A 16881-nucleotide genomic window follows, 5' to 3' on the forward strand; every position below is an offset into this window, starting at 1 on the left:
ACCCTTTCTTTGAAGAGCTGCTCACTGACCAGAGACTAAACTCTCCCCCCCCCGCTCACTTTCTCTCTAGTTCCCAATCTGAGCCGCTTGCTGCGACAGAGGTTGCCAAGGACGCTTCTTTCTCTGAGGATCGTGGCCCCCCTTCCTCTGTCAGAGCTGCACCCCAAAGTGTGAGCCACCTTGAGGAGGCGGCGGCGGCGGCAGTGGCTGCTGCTAAAACCCCCCCCGAATGGGACGACGGCTTTGATGCCTTGGCCACCAGCAGACTCAGGCCAGAAGCTTGGCGGGAGACCCCGTGGCCCCCTCCCCCAGTCACTGATGGGCCTGACAGAGCGAGCCCCTCTGAGGAGGCTGCTGAGCTTGCACTGCAGGGGGAGGGCGAGCCGTGGGGCACTTGGGAAGACCCCCGTCCGCGGAGTCCAGCCGTGGCCAGCTCTGCCCCTGAAGAGACGCTGCAAGAGAGTGGGGGGCAACAGGCCCCGCGGGCACAGCCGGAGGACCGGCCGGACAGGCTGGCTCTGCCGTGGGGGGCAGGATCGTGTGAAGAAGCCTCCACTCCGGGACAAGCGGGAGAGAGTTGCCCCCCAGCCCGGGAGCCGGTGGCGGGCGCAGGAAGTGCCTGGGGGGGAGGGGGAGGAGGAGGGTGGGTGGCCTCGGCGGCTGGGGCACCCGGCCTCCTCTTGGACTCCAAACCGTGGCTTGGCCACGCTCCGCGGGACTCCCCGAGCAGATGTACCTTCCTTGGGGATGTTTTCCCAGAGGAGGAGGAGGAGGAGGAGAGGCCTCTGAGCTCACCCCAAGGCAGCTTTTGTGAACGGCCTGCTCCAGGGCTGCAGAGAGAGCGGCCGCCTTCTGAGGCTGACCGAGGGCAGGAGAGCACCGTGGCTGAGGGGCACGGCTGGGACTTGGGCCGGCCAGAGCCAGGGGTCAGCCTGGCGCCTCCCGTCAGTGGGCTTCTGAGCTCCACGGGGGAGGCCGAGCCCCCTGAGCTGGCAAAGGAAGCCACCCGGAAGCCAGGCTGCAGCGGGGAGGAGGAGGAAGAGGAGGAGAGGTGTGTAACCATGGAGACCCAGGAGCAGAGAGGGGAGGGGGAGCGCAGGACCCCAGAGGCCCCCCCTCCCAAGCCCCCCCGGAGGTTCACGCCCCTCAACCTTGAGGAGGAAGCAGACGGCACCCAGGCGAGGTGGCAAGATGGCGCGGCCCAGGAGTGTGAAAAGCAGGGGGGCCCCGCGGTGGAAACCTGGCAGCAAGACCCCCCTGTGGGCGAAGCCGGCCCTCCTTCTCCTCCTCCAGTGGCTGCTGCCTCCCCTGTGCCGGCCGCGCTAATTGGAGCAGGTGGCAAGAGCAGCATCCCTCGCGTGGCGGCGGCGGCAGCGGCAGCGGAGGGAGAGGAACCTGCCAGGGCTAACGAGCTGAGGAGCCCAGGAGGAGGCCGGCCTTCTGGGGGTGCCCCTTTGCTGGCGGCTGGAGAGGAGGAGGAGGAGGCGGAGGCCGCTGGGGCTGAGCGGCTTGGACCTTGCCCTTCGGAGCTCTCCCTGGGCAGGCCAGGCCTGCGGGGGGCCACGGAGGATGCCGGTGGGGAGGCCAGCCTGGTTCCGTGGAGGGCCACCAGGCCGCAGTCGCTCCCGCTGCCAGGCTCCGCCGAGCAGCTCCCCAGGCCCAGCGGCGCAGGGCCCGGCCCTTCCCGGACGCCCCAGGAGCCGGGCTCCAGCCCTTCGGTGCTGTTCTGGACGGCCTTGGAGGAGCAGCAGCTGAATCCGTCCCCGGACTGCCCAGGTGGCTTCAAGCAGCCCGCAGGGCCTCGCCTTGGGGAGGAGGAGGACGCATCGGATGTGGGGCCCAGCCCCGGGCAGGAAGGTGGGCCAGGCCTTGCCTCAGCCGAAGTGGGCCAGGCCCCGCCCGCCTCCCCGCTGGCCTTGGCGGGCAGGGTGCTTCGGCAGAGACACGGGGGCGACCCGGCCCGTGAGTCGGACGGACGGGGGATGGACTTCAAGAAGCCTGACTTCTGGCAGCCGGGGCGGGGGGAGCAGAAGGCCCCCCCCCTGGTGCTGGGCAACCCCTTTGCACCCCGGGCTGGCTCCCCTGCTCAGCACAACCCCTTTGTGGAGCGGTCTCCCACCCAGGCCCCAGGCCTGAGCTTTGGAGACCTTCCTGCCGAGACCGCCCCGCAGGGCCGCCCCTGTGCTGCTCCCTTAGCCTTCTCCACGCCTTCCCTCGAGGCCTCTCTCCAGCCCAGGCGGTTTGACCTCCCTTCCCCCGTGGTGGTGCAGCCTGCCACGGGTGGGGGGTCTGCAGCAAGCCGCCCAGCCTCAGCCCGCCCCTCCCTTGCTCTGCCACAGACCAGCTGCCGCGTCGATGCCTCAGCGCCTTCGGTCTTGCCCGTGGAGACGCCACCGGCTGCAGAGGTGCCTCGCCAGCGGACAACCAGGTGAGCCCTGGAGGGGAGACTGCAGAGCGAGTGCGTGAGAGTGCGTGGTGTGTTTGGCATGGGGCAGGGGGAGCGCCCTCCCTTCCCTCTCCCCCCCCCACCATGAGATGCTGCATGGCTCCTGGCATCCTCCCTCCATTGCTTCTGCTCCGGTTTATTTTCATTTCATGGCTGTGATGATTTTCTCCATAGCTACAAAGAAGGATTGCCAGCTGCAAGAGCAGCTAACGAGAAGTGAGGGGACGGGGCCCTCATGCTCAGGCTATTGCCAATACTTGAATGTGAGCCCAGCTCCTGCAACTGAGGTGCCGCTTCACTTTTCAGGGGTCCGTTTCCACGTGGGTGTATCTCTTTCACTGTGTGCGGGGAGGTAGTTGAACCAGTAACTAGGGGAGGGTTACAGAGAGGTGCCTTTTCTGTGGCCACGGCCCTTGGAAAACAAACCAGCAGGGTGTGCAGCCGCTGGGGTCAGGAAGGGGCGCGTGTGGCCACCTCTTTGCCACACATCTGAGGATGTGCCCAGGTGTCTGCCGGTCTCCCTGGCCACAGATGCCGGTGGGCCCTTGAGATGCCGGTGGCTCACCCGGTCCAGTTGGGAATCCCCTTTGGCTCAGTGCTCTTTGGGGTGTGGTGTGGCAGGGGGTCCCAGAAGGATGACAGCTCCTATCATCAACCCAAGGCTGGGACCCCCGGCAGTGTGGGACCCTGTTTGGGGAGCTGTGGCTCCAGGGTTCTTGCCAGTTCAGTTAGAAGCAGAGCTGTGTGTCTTTTGTAAGGTGATGTTGTGCTTGTGCAGACCAGTCGTTCGGGGGGGGAGGACCTAACCCCTGTCTTAGAGCACTGCCTCATGGGGAGAAAGGTGTGCCTGATCCAGGCCAGAGGTGTGCAGCTTTGGCCCTCCTGGAGATATAGGAACAGAGGAAGCGACCTTCTGCTGCGTTAGATGCTTGGTGACACTAGCTCACTATTGTTTACATGGACTGGCAGCGGCTTCTCCCAGGCTGCAAGCAGGAGTCTCTCCCAGCCCTCTCTTGGAGATGCTGATACCCAAGCTCAGTACCTGCTCTGCACGTTCCAGGTTCTGTCCCTGGCAGCATCTCCAGCCAAGGCTAGTAGAATCCCCTGCTTGCAACCCTGGAGAAATGCTGCCTGCCAGTGTCGACAGTACTGCTGTAGATGGCCCAAGGGTCTCTCTCAGTAAAAGGCAAGTTTATATGCTGATTATGACCATGCTCACCTTTTCCCACTGAAATGAGTGGCACGTAGAGGGATGTCTTTGCTTTCTCCTGCATAATGGCCAGTGTGGAAACTGGGTTGTTGTGATTGCGGAAATGGGGCAAAGGTGTGGTTAATTTGAAGTCAAAGGGATTGGGTTAACTGCTGCAGAACTGTGGTGAGGTCTAATTAATCCTGAGGGTGCTCCGCCATTTGTGCTGATGTGGAGGCCGGCCAGGGCTGCCTGTGGCTTTGCCTCCAGGGGGCAAGAATGGTGCTGCGTCCAGGGCCAGGCACGGCCTCGCCTGCTGGGCTGCTCCAGGGTTGGGACAAGATGACTTTCTGCAGGGTCTCCCCAGATCCTGAGTTGGCTGCTAGTCTGCTGGCTTACGCACGATGCCTCTCAATCCTGGCTGCAGGAGAGCAACGGCAGGAGAGAAGGCATGATCTCCCCTCTGGCCTGTGGGCTTCCCGGAGGCATCTCGTAGGGGGCCCTGTGGGGAACAGGGCGCTGGACTAGAAAGGCTTCCTTGGGCCTGATCCAGCTGGGCTGTTTTCAGGCTAGAACATAAGAGCAGCCCTGCTGCATCAGGCCCAAGGAGGCCCATCTAGTCCAGCCTCCTGTTCCCCACAATGGCCCACCAGATGCCTCTGGGGAGCCCACAGGCAAGAGGTACGTGCATGCCCTCTCTCCTGCTGCTGCTCCCCTGCAACTGGTATTGAGAGGCATCATGCCTCTGAGGCTGGAGGTGGCCTGCAGCCATCAGACTAGTAGCCATTGACAGACCTGTTCTCCATGAATCTGTCTAAGCTCCTTTTAAAGCTATCCATGCTGGTGGCCATCACCACATCCCATGGCAAGGAATTCCATAGATTAATTATGTGCTGTGTGAAAAAGGATTTCCGCTTATCTGTCCTAAATTTCCCAACCTTCAGTTTCATGGGGTGACCCCTGATCTAGTGTTTTGAGAGAGGGAGAAAAATTTCTCTCTGTCTACCCTCTGCACTCCATGCATAATTTTATAGACCTCGATCATGTCTCTCCTTAGTCGCCTCTTTTCCAAGGTAAAGAGCCTCAGATGCTGTAGTCTAGCCTCACAAGGAAGGTGCTCCAGGCTCCTGATCATCTGGGCTGCCCTCTTCTCCACCTTTTCCAGTTCTACAATATCCTTAAGATACAGTGACCAAAGCTGTATGCAGTACTCCAGGTGTGGCTGCACCATAGACTTGTATAAGTGCATTATAAAATTAGCATTTTTATTTTCAGTCCCCTTCCTAATGATTCCTAGCATGGAATTGGCCTTTTTCACAGCTGCCGCACATTGAGTCAACATTTTCAACGAGCTGTCCACCACAACCCCAAGATCTCTTTCCTGGTCAGTCACTGACAGCTCAAGATCCCATCAGCATATATGTGAAGTTGGTGTTTTTTGCCCCAGTGTGCATTACTTTACACTTGCCAACACTGAAGCACATTTGCCATTTTGTCACCCACTCCCCCAGTTTGGAGAGATCTTTTTGGAGCTCCTCACAATCTGTTGTGGATTTCACTACCTTAAATAGTTTAGTGTCATCTGCAAATTTGGCCACTTTGCTGGTCACCCCAACTTCTAGATCGCTTATGAACAAGTTAAAAGAGCACTGGTCCCAGTACCGATCCCTGGGGGACCCCACTTCCTACCTAACTCCATTGGGAAAACTATCCATTGATTCCTACTCTCTGTTTCCTGTCCTTCAACCAGTTACCGATCCACACATGAACCTGTCCCCTTATTCCATTGAACGAGCCCCATTTCACATCACCATGACTTCTAAGTTTACTCAAGAGTCTTTGGTGTGCAAGTTTGTCAAAAGCTTTCTAGAAGTCCAAGTATACTATGTCAACTGAATCGCCTTGATCCACATGCCTGTTGACGCTCTCAAAGAACTCCAGAAGGTTAGTGAGACTAGACTTGCCCTTGCATGAAGCCATGCTGGTTCTCCTTCAGCAAGGCCCGTTCTTCTACATGTTTAACAATTTTGTCCTTAAGTATTCTTTCCATCAATTTATCCAGCACCCTGGTTCAGCTGACTGGCCTGTTATTTCCCAGATCCCCCCGGATCCCTTTTTGAAAATCAGAGTTACATTAGCTATTTTCCAGTCCTCTGGTCCAGAGCCTGATTGTAGAGACAAGTTACATATTTTAGCTTGGAAATCAGCAATTTCACATTTGAGTTCTTTCAGAACTCTTGAGTGGATGCCATCTGGCCTGGCGACTTATTAATTTTTAGCTTTTCAAGACAGTTTAGAACATCTTCCCTTGTCACCTCAAATTGGCCCAGTTCTTCAGCCACTAAACCTGAAAAGCTCACTTCCAGAGAGGGTATATGGTGAGTATCCTCCACCATGAAGACAGAAGCAAAGAACTCATTCAGCTTCTCTGCAATCACCTTATCCTCCGTAATAATCCCTTTCACACCCTCATCATCTAAGGGTCCAACCGCCTCCCTGGCAGGTTTTCTACTTCTGATATATTTAAAGAAGTTTTTGTTATTCCCCTTGACACTTCTGGTTATATGCTCCTCAAACTCTCTCTTTGCATCCTTTATTGTCTCCTTACATTTCTTTTGCCAGAGTTTGTTTATTTTTTATTTTGTTTATTTTACATTTTATATCCTCTCTTCCTCCAAGGAGCCCAGAGCGGTGTACTAGATACTTAGATTTCTCCTCACAACAACCCTGTGAAGTAGAAGTGACTTCACTTCTAGCCACTAGTAGAAGTGGCTGAGAGAGGAGTGACTGGCCCAGAGTCACCCAGGGTCTCCCCGGTCCTAGTCGAGAACTCTGTTCTCCTAATTTGGGCAGGACTTCAATTTTCTAAAGGAAGTCTTCTTCCCTTTTATAGCTTCCCTGACTCTACTTGTTAGCCACGCTGGCGTCCTCCTGGACTTGCTGGTACCTTTCCTCCTTCTTGGTATACATTCCAACTGTGCTTCTAGTACTGTGGTTTTGAATAAGTCCCCTGCTTTCTGGAGTGTTCTGACCCTCCTGACTTTCCCTTCCAACTTCCTTCTTACCAGTCCCCTCACTTTTGAGAGGTTTCCTCTTCTGAAGTCCAACGCATCTGTGTTGGACTTCCTTGACAATTCTCCACTCGCATATTTGCTGAATTGGGTCACACTATGGTCACTGCTACCCAATGGTTCTGCATCTCTCACATCTCGCATCAGGTCCTGGGCACCACACAGGATTAAATCCAAAATTGCCATCTCTCTGGTTGGTTCCGTGACTAATTGTTCTGTTATTTAGCACCTCTAGAAATTTGGACTCTCTGTCATTACCTGAATGTGCAGGATAAGCAGTTGCGGCCGCCTCTAGACAAGCTGGTGATGAGTAAGCACCAATGAGACAACATTGGGAAATGGCCCAAAGGAGTTGCTGCTCTTCAAGATTCCTGCCCAGTTTTCTCTTGATGACGGCAACAAGAAGCTGGGAGCTTGGCCTTGCTCCCTCCCTCAGTGTGTTTTGAAAATATATCTTTTTAAAGAGGCCTTTAAATATTTTATCTGCTGCCTCTATCTGGTAGGTTCTCTAGTTCTGTAGTTCTCAGTTTTTAGCTTTTTATTCATAACGTTTAATTTGAAACTTCTTTTTAAAAATTACAATTCTGAATATGGTTTTATCCTGGTCTTTTAACTTAACTTTATTAGTCTCTTATTTTACATTGTATCTATTTTATGAATGTTGTGAGCCACCCCAAGCAGTAGTGTACTGGAGGGGCAGGGCATACGTATTTTAAATAAAAGATAAAGCAACAAAAAAGTCAGAATACATAATAAACCAATACAGCTGTAGCAGCAGCAAAAACCAACGAAAAGAAAATGTCAGCAGCGTAAAAGTGGCTCTAGCAGATTGCACAGACCAGGGCGCGTGACTCTCATGAGTCAAATCGGCAAAGCCCAAAGGCCTCCTTGCAGCCAGTTGTCAGCCTGGCCTTGGCGAGTATCCAGCTCTGGGGCCTGGCAGGCTTCCCTCGCAGGGCATTCCACCGGCAGAAGGCGGCTCCTTCAGATGGCTCCTGCATTCCACGGCCTCTGATGCTGTTGTGCTCAGACAAAAGCTGTGCTGTTGAATGTTGGTCCTGTGGATGAAAGCTGGGCGCCTTGCAAGGAGAGCCAGTTCTCAGGAACGTTGCCATCAGGTTGTGTCTGACCTGGGCCCGGCTCTGGACAGTGTTTCGGAAAACCGATTGCCCCGCTACCCAACGGAGTCGCTAACTGAGCTGACGGATTTGGTCTCAGACTTGGCATTGGAGTCTCCCAGGCTTGTGGTGGTGGGGGACGTCAGTGTTCACTTTGGGACCAGTTTGTCTGGGGCAGCTCAGGAGTTCGTAGCGGCCATGACAACTAGCCCAGGTGGTCTTGGGACGGACTCGTATTGCTGGTCACACACTTGATCTGGTATTGTACTCTGAACAGGGTGGTGTTCTGTAGGTGGGGACTCCTGTGATTTCCCCATTGCCATGGACAGACCACCATCTGGTTAAGATTGGGCTCATGACCACATCCCACCTCCACAAGGGCGAGGGGCCCGTTAGGATGGTCCACCCGAGGTGGTTATTGGATCCAATAGGATTTCAAGAAGCCTTGGAGGGCTTTAGTGCTGGCTCTGCCAGTGACTCTGAATGCTCTGATGGAGAATTAGAACAGCCAATTCACCAGGACAGTGGACACGATCACTCCTAAGCATCCTCTCCGACCCACTTTGAAACTGGCTCCTTGGTATATGGAAGAACTATGGGGGCTGAAGTGGTAAGGTAGATAGAGGACAAGTGGAGAAAGACTAAACTCGAATCTGACAGATTATTACATAGAGCGCATTTGAAGATCTATGCTCAGGCGATAACGTGCAGCAAAGAAGTGATTCTTTCCCACTCATATCACGCCTGCAAGTTCACGTCCAGCGGAGTTGTTCAGGGTTGTGAAGGGGCTAGTGTGTGCCCCTTCCCCCTTGAATCAGTACTTGGAACCAACAATTACTTGCTGTGATGTTTTAAAAGAGTTTCTTGTGGACAAAATCTTGTATTTGGGATGACAAAACAAATTAAAACTTTGGCTCTAAAGTTTTGAGTACTTTAGATTCAAACTCCGCAATCGTTACAGTGTCCGATGCCAAGGTATCCAGCAGCCCCTCTTATGTCATGACCCTGGATCCGTTTCAGTTCATGACCCCTGAGGATGTGGACCAGTTACCACCTGCCCTCTTGATCCTTGCCCAACATGGCTTCTACTGTCTGGCATGGAGGCTGTTGTAGAGGGCCTGGTAGAGATGATAAATGCTTCTCTGAGGGAGGGCAGGATGCCTCCTTGTCTTAAGGAGGCAATCATTAGACCGCTTCTGAAGAAGCCTCTCTTGGATCCCTCAGAGTTAAGCAATTACAGGCCTGTCTCCAACCTTCCATGGTTGGGCAAGGTGATTGAGAAGGTGGTGGCCTCCTAGCTTCAGGCGGTCTTGGAGGAAACTGATTATCTAGACCCAATTCAAACTGGCTTTCGGGCAGGCTATGGGGTGGAGTCTGCCTTGGTCAGCCTGATGGATGGTCTCCAATTGGGAATCGACAGAGGGAGAGTGACACTGTTGGTCGTTTTAGAACTCTCAGCGACTTTCGATACTATTGACCATAGTATCCTCCTGTAACTTCTGAGGGGTTTGGGGGTGGGAGGCACTGCTTTGCAGTGGTCCCGCTCCTACCTCTCAGGCAGGTTCCAGATGGTGTCCTTTGGATACTGTTATTCTTCAAAATCTGAACTTTCGTATGGTGTCCCTCAGGGCTCCGTATTGTCTCTGATGTTGTTTAATATCTACATGAAACTGCTGGGAGAGATCATCAGGGGATTTGGTGCAGGGTGTTATCAGTATGCTGATGACACCCAAATCTACTTCTCCATGTCAACATCATCAGGAGAAGGCATAACCTCCCTAAGTGGCTGCCTGGAGGTGGTGATGGGCTGGAAGAGGGATAGCAAACCCTCAATCCCTCTCAATCCAGATAAGACAGAGGTACTTATTGTGTGGGGTCGGAACTCAGGAGATGAGTTTGATCTGCCTGTTCTGGATGGGGTCATGCACCCACGGAAGGGACAGATACGCAGTCTGGGGGTGCTATTGGATCCAAGCCTCTCCCTGGTGTCTCAGGTTGAGGCAGTGGTCAGAGGTGCTTTCTGTTCTCTTTGGCTACAAAGATATGCCAGCTGAGTCTGTTTCTTGAGCTGAACAACCTCAAAATGGTAGTACCTAGGCTGGACTACTGCAATGCACTCTGTGTGGGGCTGCCTTTGTAGGTAGTCAGGAAACTGCAGTTGGTTCAGAATGCGGCGGCCAGGTTGGTTTCCTGGGTCATCTCGGAGAGACCATATTACTCTTGTGTAGAAGGAGCTACACTGGCTGCTGATAAGTTTCCACGCAAAATACAAGGTGCTGGTTATTACCTATAAAGCCAGGGGTGTAGCTAGCCCACCGGTGACCCGTGTGCGGCCGCGGCGGGTGCCCCGATAGCCCCACCCCCTGCGTCTGACGTAAGATGCAAGGGATAGCCAGGCCCCCGCGTCTGGTGTCAGACGTGGGGGGCGTGGTCTGGCTCCCGAACGGAGCCTTGAGGCTCCGTTCGGGAGAAGCAGCTTAACTGCTGAAGTTAAACAAAGGCTGGTGCTGCGTTCGCAGCGCAGCCCAGGAGCGGCTCTTCCCTGCAGGGAAGAGCCGCTTCTGGGCTGCGTTGCGAACGCAGCACCAGTCTTAGCTCCTGAAGGGGCCGGGCGGCCCCTTCAGGAGCTAGTTAGGCTGGCGCTGTGTTCGCAGCACCAGCCAGGAGCGACTCTTCCCTGCCTTTACAGGGAACGCAGCGCCAGCCTTTGTTTAGCTTTTGAAGGGGCCGCGCAGCCCCCGCTCGGGAGCTAAACTACCGTCCCCGCGTCTGACGTCAGACGCAGGGGGCGTGTCAGGGCCGCGAATGGCGACTCCTGATTGGGCACGGCTCGGGTTCTTTGAACCCGTTCGCCCAATTATAGCTACGCCCCTGTATAAAGGCCTAAACAGCTTAGGCCCTGGGTGTTTAAGAGAACGTCTTCTTCGCCATGAGCCCACTGCCTGTTAAGATCATCTGGAGAGGTTCACCTGCGGCTGCCGCCAACTCATCTGGTGGCTACTTGGGAACGAGCCTTCTCTGTTGCTGCCCCTGGACTTTGGAATGCACCCCCTGTTCAAATAAGAGCCTCCCCATCTCTGGCAACTTTTAAAAAGGCATTGAAGAGACATTTATTCAGCCAGGCTTTTAATTAGATTGATAGTTTTGATACTTTTAATGTTGGGTTTTAAGTGACTTTAAGTGTTTAATTGATCTTAATGGTTAAACAATTTTAATTGTAAACTGCCAAGAGATGCAAGTTTTGGGTGGTATAGAAATATGTTAAATAAACAGAAACGCAAGGGAGCCCCCAGCAGCAGCCATTAGAGGGATGCTGTGCTGGGGGTGGAGAGGGATAGCTGCTGTCCCCCTGCTAAATGCGAGACAGCCTCTGCTTTAAAAGGTGCCTCTTGGCACAGTTGGCAGGGTTGACACACAACAGCCTTTGCGCGCTCGCTTGAGTCTATTTCACTAAATGGTGGATTTCAAGGTTTAGCACAGCATTAATGGGGTGGATTATGGTGCCTTGCAGAGGCAGTAACTCTGCCCTGGTTCCCAGGTGTCCTGACCTCGAGTGCCCATTGGCAGCTGGGTCTGCGTCCTGTTGAGGGGGGGGGGGGGGCGGCCCGATGCAGACGGTCTCCAGAGCAGCAGAGAGGCTGTAGCGAGGCCGTCTTGTGGCCGGCTTTCTCTCCTTTCCCCATCAGACATCCTGGCTTTGGGGTGCTTTGGCTCCGGAGGAAGCTCCTGGACTGAAGCCTTTTGAGCGTAAAACAGTGCTCTGACTCTAGTCTAGGCTTGCTGCCGCTGGCAGACCAGATCAGGGCAGTTCTGGGAAGAGCAGATGGTTCCCAGTTCCCTCCCTGGCAGCATCTCCAAGAGAGAGACTCCTGCCTGCCGCCTTGGGGAAACCTCTGCCAATCTGGGTAGACAATCCTGAGCTAGATAGACCAGTGGTCTGACTCAGTATATGGCCGCGCCCCGTGTTCCTGTGTTCCAGTGGCAGGCAGGCGTGATGCTTCTTGTCCTTGTGCCCAGGAACCGTTAGGCTCTGCTCGCCTGTGACTTCTGGATGTTTCCTTCTCTAGCACAGCGCCCAAGGCAGAGGCTGCTGGTCTTGACTGGGGCAGCTATTGCAGCCTGGAAGGGGCATTTTGCTGCTTTGAAAGTGGTCGTGGCAGCAGCAGCAGCAGCAGCAGCAGCAGCAGCAGCGGGGCTCTCTAGTCTGGCTTGCCATGGGCAGTGAAGGTGGTCTCAACTGCTGTGTGAACGTGGGCTTTCCCTCTGGGGTCCAGGCTGTGGGGCCTTGGCTTTCCTGGCCAAGTTGTGGAGCTGGAATGTTTCCTTGCTTGCATTTTCCTCCAGAGGCCAGATTTCATTCTTGGACTGTGCTGCAGCTGCAGTAAGCCCTGGGTGAAAATGGCAATCTTGGAGCTCTCCATTATGGTAACAACATTTGTGGTCTTCAGGATGTGTGGCTGTAGATTTCCTCACTGGCTTCTGTCCAGTGATTCTGCTGTGTTGACCAGCCTCGCCAGATACGATTTGGGGCTTGGGGTTGGCCATCCAAGCCCTGCTCGGCCTCCGAAGCCAGAACCCACATGGGTGGGTGGGGTTGCTGCCTCTGTCCTGCATCATGCTCAGCTCTGCGCCCTGCTCGCTGAGCAGAGGGGGGAGCCCTCTTGAAGTGGGGATGGCGATTCTCTTCTGTCTAGCAGGGAGAGCAACTGGCCCCCTCCAACCCAACGCAGCATCCCTCCAGGGGCTGTGGCTGGTGTCTACCTTGTGCTTCTTTTTACTTTCTGAGCCCCACTTTGGGGACAGGGAGCCATTTTATTATTTTCTACATCAACCGCTTTAAGGACTCTTGCAAAGCAATATACAACGCATTCCTAGCAGCAGCAGCGAGTTCTCGGACCCGACAGGCACAGTGCAGTATGGAGTGTGTAGTGGGAGCCTACTTGGCCTTTGCTTAGATCCCGTTTGCCATGTGATGGTGTCATTAATGCCCCAGGAATCCTTGTGCCTTTCAAAGGGATAAGAGAGGTTCCCCCTTGCCTGCCTGAAAACCGACCGTGGCTTTAGTTTTACGTCTGCACTCTTCACCTATCTGCTTTTAAACAACCCTCTTCATCCAAAGCAGAGCTAAAGCAATTCCTGAAATTTAAAAACAGTAACTTGGGTAGCATTTGAGTGACTCAAGATGGGTCAACTATTGAGAACGAGGTTGGAAGTCTACAGAATGTGCCCTTCCATTGCCAGCAGGTGGTGCCATTGCTGCACAGATCTCCCTGTGGGGAATCGCTGCTGCTCCGAGAGGTGGGTGGAGCAGGAGATGCCCATGGATGGGTGTGCTGCTGCTGCTGCCTTGGAAAAGGCTCCTTCCTGCAAGCTTCCCTCCCGCACTGAAGCATGTAGAGCTGGAACTGCCTCCTCATTTTTCAGGAGGCCATCTTGCGCTCAGTAGCGGCTCATCCTAAGGAGCCATCAGGTTGCTCCTCTCTCCCCCATGCTGCCTGCAAGCTGGCCATTCATCGGGTAGAGCTGTGCCATTAGCTGTGCAGCTCTACCTGATGAATGGGCAGCCTGCAGGCGGCAGTGTGGGGGAGAGAGGAGCCACCCCGAGCTGCCTCTCCTGGCCCCTTAGGACAAGCCTCCACTGCTTGTAGGGGGCTGGTGGTAAAAGAAGGAGGGGTGGGGTGTGTTGGGGGGGGTGTCAGTGGTCTGTATTGGGCTGGGTGCTCTTTTAACTCCAGATTGTTTACCAGCAAGTTAAGGCTGAATGGTGAGCTGGCCAAGTGTTGAGACCAGCTTATACAGGAAGGATGAAAACCCAGGTGGGCTGCCAAGAGCTCTGAAAGGATCTCTCCAAACTGGGGGCATGAGCCACAGAACGGCCGGTGCCTCACTTTGGACTCTGAGGCCAAAGGCTCCAACTGGGAGGGTCCCAACTGGCTCTGAGTGATTAGGAGCGAGGTCTTGGCGGCGGAGAGCAGAGTGATGGGGGAGGAGGAGGCGTGTGGCGGCTGTGCAAAAGGCACCCCCCATGCGAGTGGGGGTTCAGAAAGCGGCTGAAAGCAACGCTGCCCAAGTCGTGAGGTGCCTAAAAGTAGCTCCCGTGGAGGCTCTTTAACATGGAGATTGTACTAGAACCAGGGGTCATCCCGTGGAATGGATTGCCGGGAAATCTAGGACCAACAAACGGAAGTACTTTTTCACACAATGCATAATCACAACTTGTGGAATTCTCTGCCACAAGATGTGGTGACAGCCAACAACCTGGATGGCTTGAAGAGGGGTTTGGATAACTTCATGGAGGAGAGGTCTATCAAGGGCTACTAGTCGGAGGGCTGTGGGCCACCTCCAGACTCAAAGGCAGGGTGCCTCTGAGTAGCAGTTGAAGGGGAGTAACGGCAGGAGAGAGGGCCTGACCCTTCCAACTCCTGCCTGTGGCTTCCAGCGGCATCTGGTGGGCCACTGTGTGAAACAAGATGCTAGACTAGATGGGCCTTCTTGGGCCTGATCCAGCAGGGCTGTCCTTATGTACTTATTCCCAAGTGCAGATTTTTGCTGAAAACCTTGCCCTCCCAACTCCGATTTTGCGCACCCGGATGTGGAATGGTGCTGCCTTCTCTGACCCCCCCCCCCCCCGCCGCCGTGTCTCCTTTTCAGAAGGTCTGACTCCCAGGCCACACCCATCCTTGTTGGGCTTGTGCCCATTTGGCTTGTGGGGTGTATTCACTTGGCCTGGATCCTGGAAGCCCAGTTGCTGGGTCCAGGGCATGGCCGGAGGGCCCTGATTCAGCCACACTGCTGGAGCTAAGCAGGTCTGTGTCTGTCCAGTGCCTGGAGGGGAGACCACCTGGGAACCCTGTGCATGTTGCCTTGACTTCCGTGATGGACGGAAAGTGGAATATACATATACTGTTACCGCATTTTGTTAAATAATAACATTAGCCATGCCAAGCTTTTAAGGATAAAGCAGTACATAAATGTAAAGGTGCTTTAAAAATCAGTTAAAACATTATGTAAATAGTCAAGAGACAAAAACCAATTTAAGCTAGTATTTAAGTTGTTTCCCATTTTGAAAGACTTCCCCAGCAGGCAGGCATTACAGCAGGCTGCTCTGACGGAGAGACGAGATGGGTTGTTCCTGAATCGTGCCTTTAGGCTACACGAAGGCCAGTGCGGAGCTTTGGCCACGAAGCCCTCCTGCCTTCTGTACTGTAGAAGCCTTTCTGCTTAGAGGCCAATGGGGCACCCCGAGGGAGAGGACTCTGGCAAGATCGCCACTTGCAGGTTAAGGCTCCGCACTACACACCAGCCGTGTGGTGGAGGCCAGTCTGACGTGTCATTAGACTGACTCTGGGGGATAAGGGGGGAGTCATTCATTCATTCATTCATTCATTCATTCGATTTCTATACTGCCCTTCCAAAAATGGCTCAGGGCGGTTTACACAGAGAGACAATAAACAAATAAGATGGATCCCTGTCCCCAAAGGGCTCACAGTCTAAAAAGAAACACAAGACAGACGCCAGCAACAGTCACTGGAGGGATGCTTTGCTGGGGGTGGAGAGGGCCAGTTGCTCTCCCTCTGCTCAATACAAGAGAATCACCAGGTTAAAAGGTGTCTCTGTGCCCAGTGAGCAGGGGTTGAAGCTGAGCCTTGACGCCTTCTCAGCAGGGTGGGTGGATGGAGATGCTGTCAGTGGATAAGGAGAGAGTATGAGGAGAGGGAGGGCGGGGTGTGTGGGTGCTCCGCTGCTCTGTCTTGGACAACTTGGGCTTGAGATGAAGGATCAGGCTTGGATGCAGACATGTCAGCCGGTTGGGGATGTGGGATTGGATTGGAGAGGCAGAACTGGGGATTGTGGCTTATGGGGGACGTGAGAGCTGGATTGCCCAGGGACAGAGGGGAGAGAGAGGGAGACTAGCAAGGGGCCAAGAGCAGCTGAGGAGCTCCCCCTGTGGAAAGGCAAGAAGAACGGCTGGGCATGAGGAGGACCACCACCCTCTGGAGGCAGAGTCGCAGGAGGACCAGGGGGTTTGCTTCAGTGGGCCAGGCAGAAGCCTGATTGTGGGGAGCCCGGAGCAGAATTGGACCAGATGGTCAGTGGCATGCTTGAATGTGGCCGGAGAGAAGCCCGGGGGGAGAGCCGGGTGGGTGGATTAGTGGAGGGCGGGGATGGGGGCAAGGAAGGGGGTGCCTGGGGGTGGGGAGGAGATGGGGTTTGATGAAGAGAAAGGAGAGCTGGGAGCAGGAGGTGCGCAGAAGTACTTCTAACAGGAGACATTGCAGTCCATGGACCATTGTGTCTGTGCAGCGATCAAAGAGGCCCCTGCAGTTTGTTCTTCACAACGGAAGCCAGGGCTTTTCAGAAAAGGGCCAGAAGTTCTGTTTTAAGAGGTTCTCTGTTTGCGTAAGTTGAGGTTTTGTTTTAAACTGGGTTATTTTTGAAAGAGGAGCCTACCATAGCAGAAATGTAGAAAGAAAGAAAGAAATCCTTGGGCGTTACCCAGAATACTTCACCATGACCAAGCAGAATGAAAGTCCGTGATGCTTCCGTCAGTTGGCTTGTTCCATTCCTTCCAAAGGGACTTGGCCAGGGCTAACCTGAGGTGCATGCTGCCCACTGCTCTTTTGATCCACCCTGGTGGGCTCAGAATAGTTCTCCCCGGCCTTTGCGTCACATTCACAGTTGCTTCCACTACTCCTGGTAGGAGCCAGCCGGGCAGGCTCAGCTGGAGTTGGGGTCCCAGGCCTCGGTCCGTAGCACCAGGCATTCTGGGGCTTGGGGCTTTGTGTGCGGCAGCCGGAGCATTTGGAAGATGAGGCCAGGAGGCCTCCTTTGTGGGCACCTCTCTGGGCAGCCAGGTTGGTGTGGCCAAAAGGGGGCCCTGAAGAGCTGCAGGGGGATAGGGGAGCTGCTGTGGGGCCAAGTTGCTTTGCGGGAGATGAGCCAGCAGGCTAGTTGGCCTTGGGTGGCGGATTGATGCCCATGTGGTGAACAGGAGCATCATCGGGTGGTGGGTGTGTGTGTGTGAGAGAGAGAGAGAATGAGCCCCCCCCGCCACCA

At 54.7% G+C, this 16881-nt stretch overlaps 1 protein-coding gene across 1 annotated transcript in view; it reads left to right on the top strand.

The window, feature by feature from the left end:
* Positions 1-16881, top strand: part of RAB11FIP5 (RAB11 family interacting protein 5) — a 78459-nt gene that overhangs the window by 56495 nt on the left and 5083 nt on the right. Inside the window, exon 4 of the mRNA XM_053254484.1 lies at positions 71-2428. Coding sequence (XP_053110459.1) covers positions 71-2428 — 2358 coding nt within the window. The remainder of the gene's footprint in view (positions 1-70; positions 2429-16881) is intronic.

Source organism: Hemicordylus capensis, chromosome 5 (genome assembly GCF_027244095.1).
Source record: "Hemicordylus capensis ecotype Gifberg chromosome 5, rHemCap1.1.pri, whole genome shotgun sequence".
Classification (NCBI taxonomy): Eukaryota; Metazoa; Chordata; class Lepidosauria; order Squamata; family Cordylidae; genus Hemicordylus; species Hemicordylus capensis.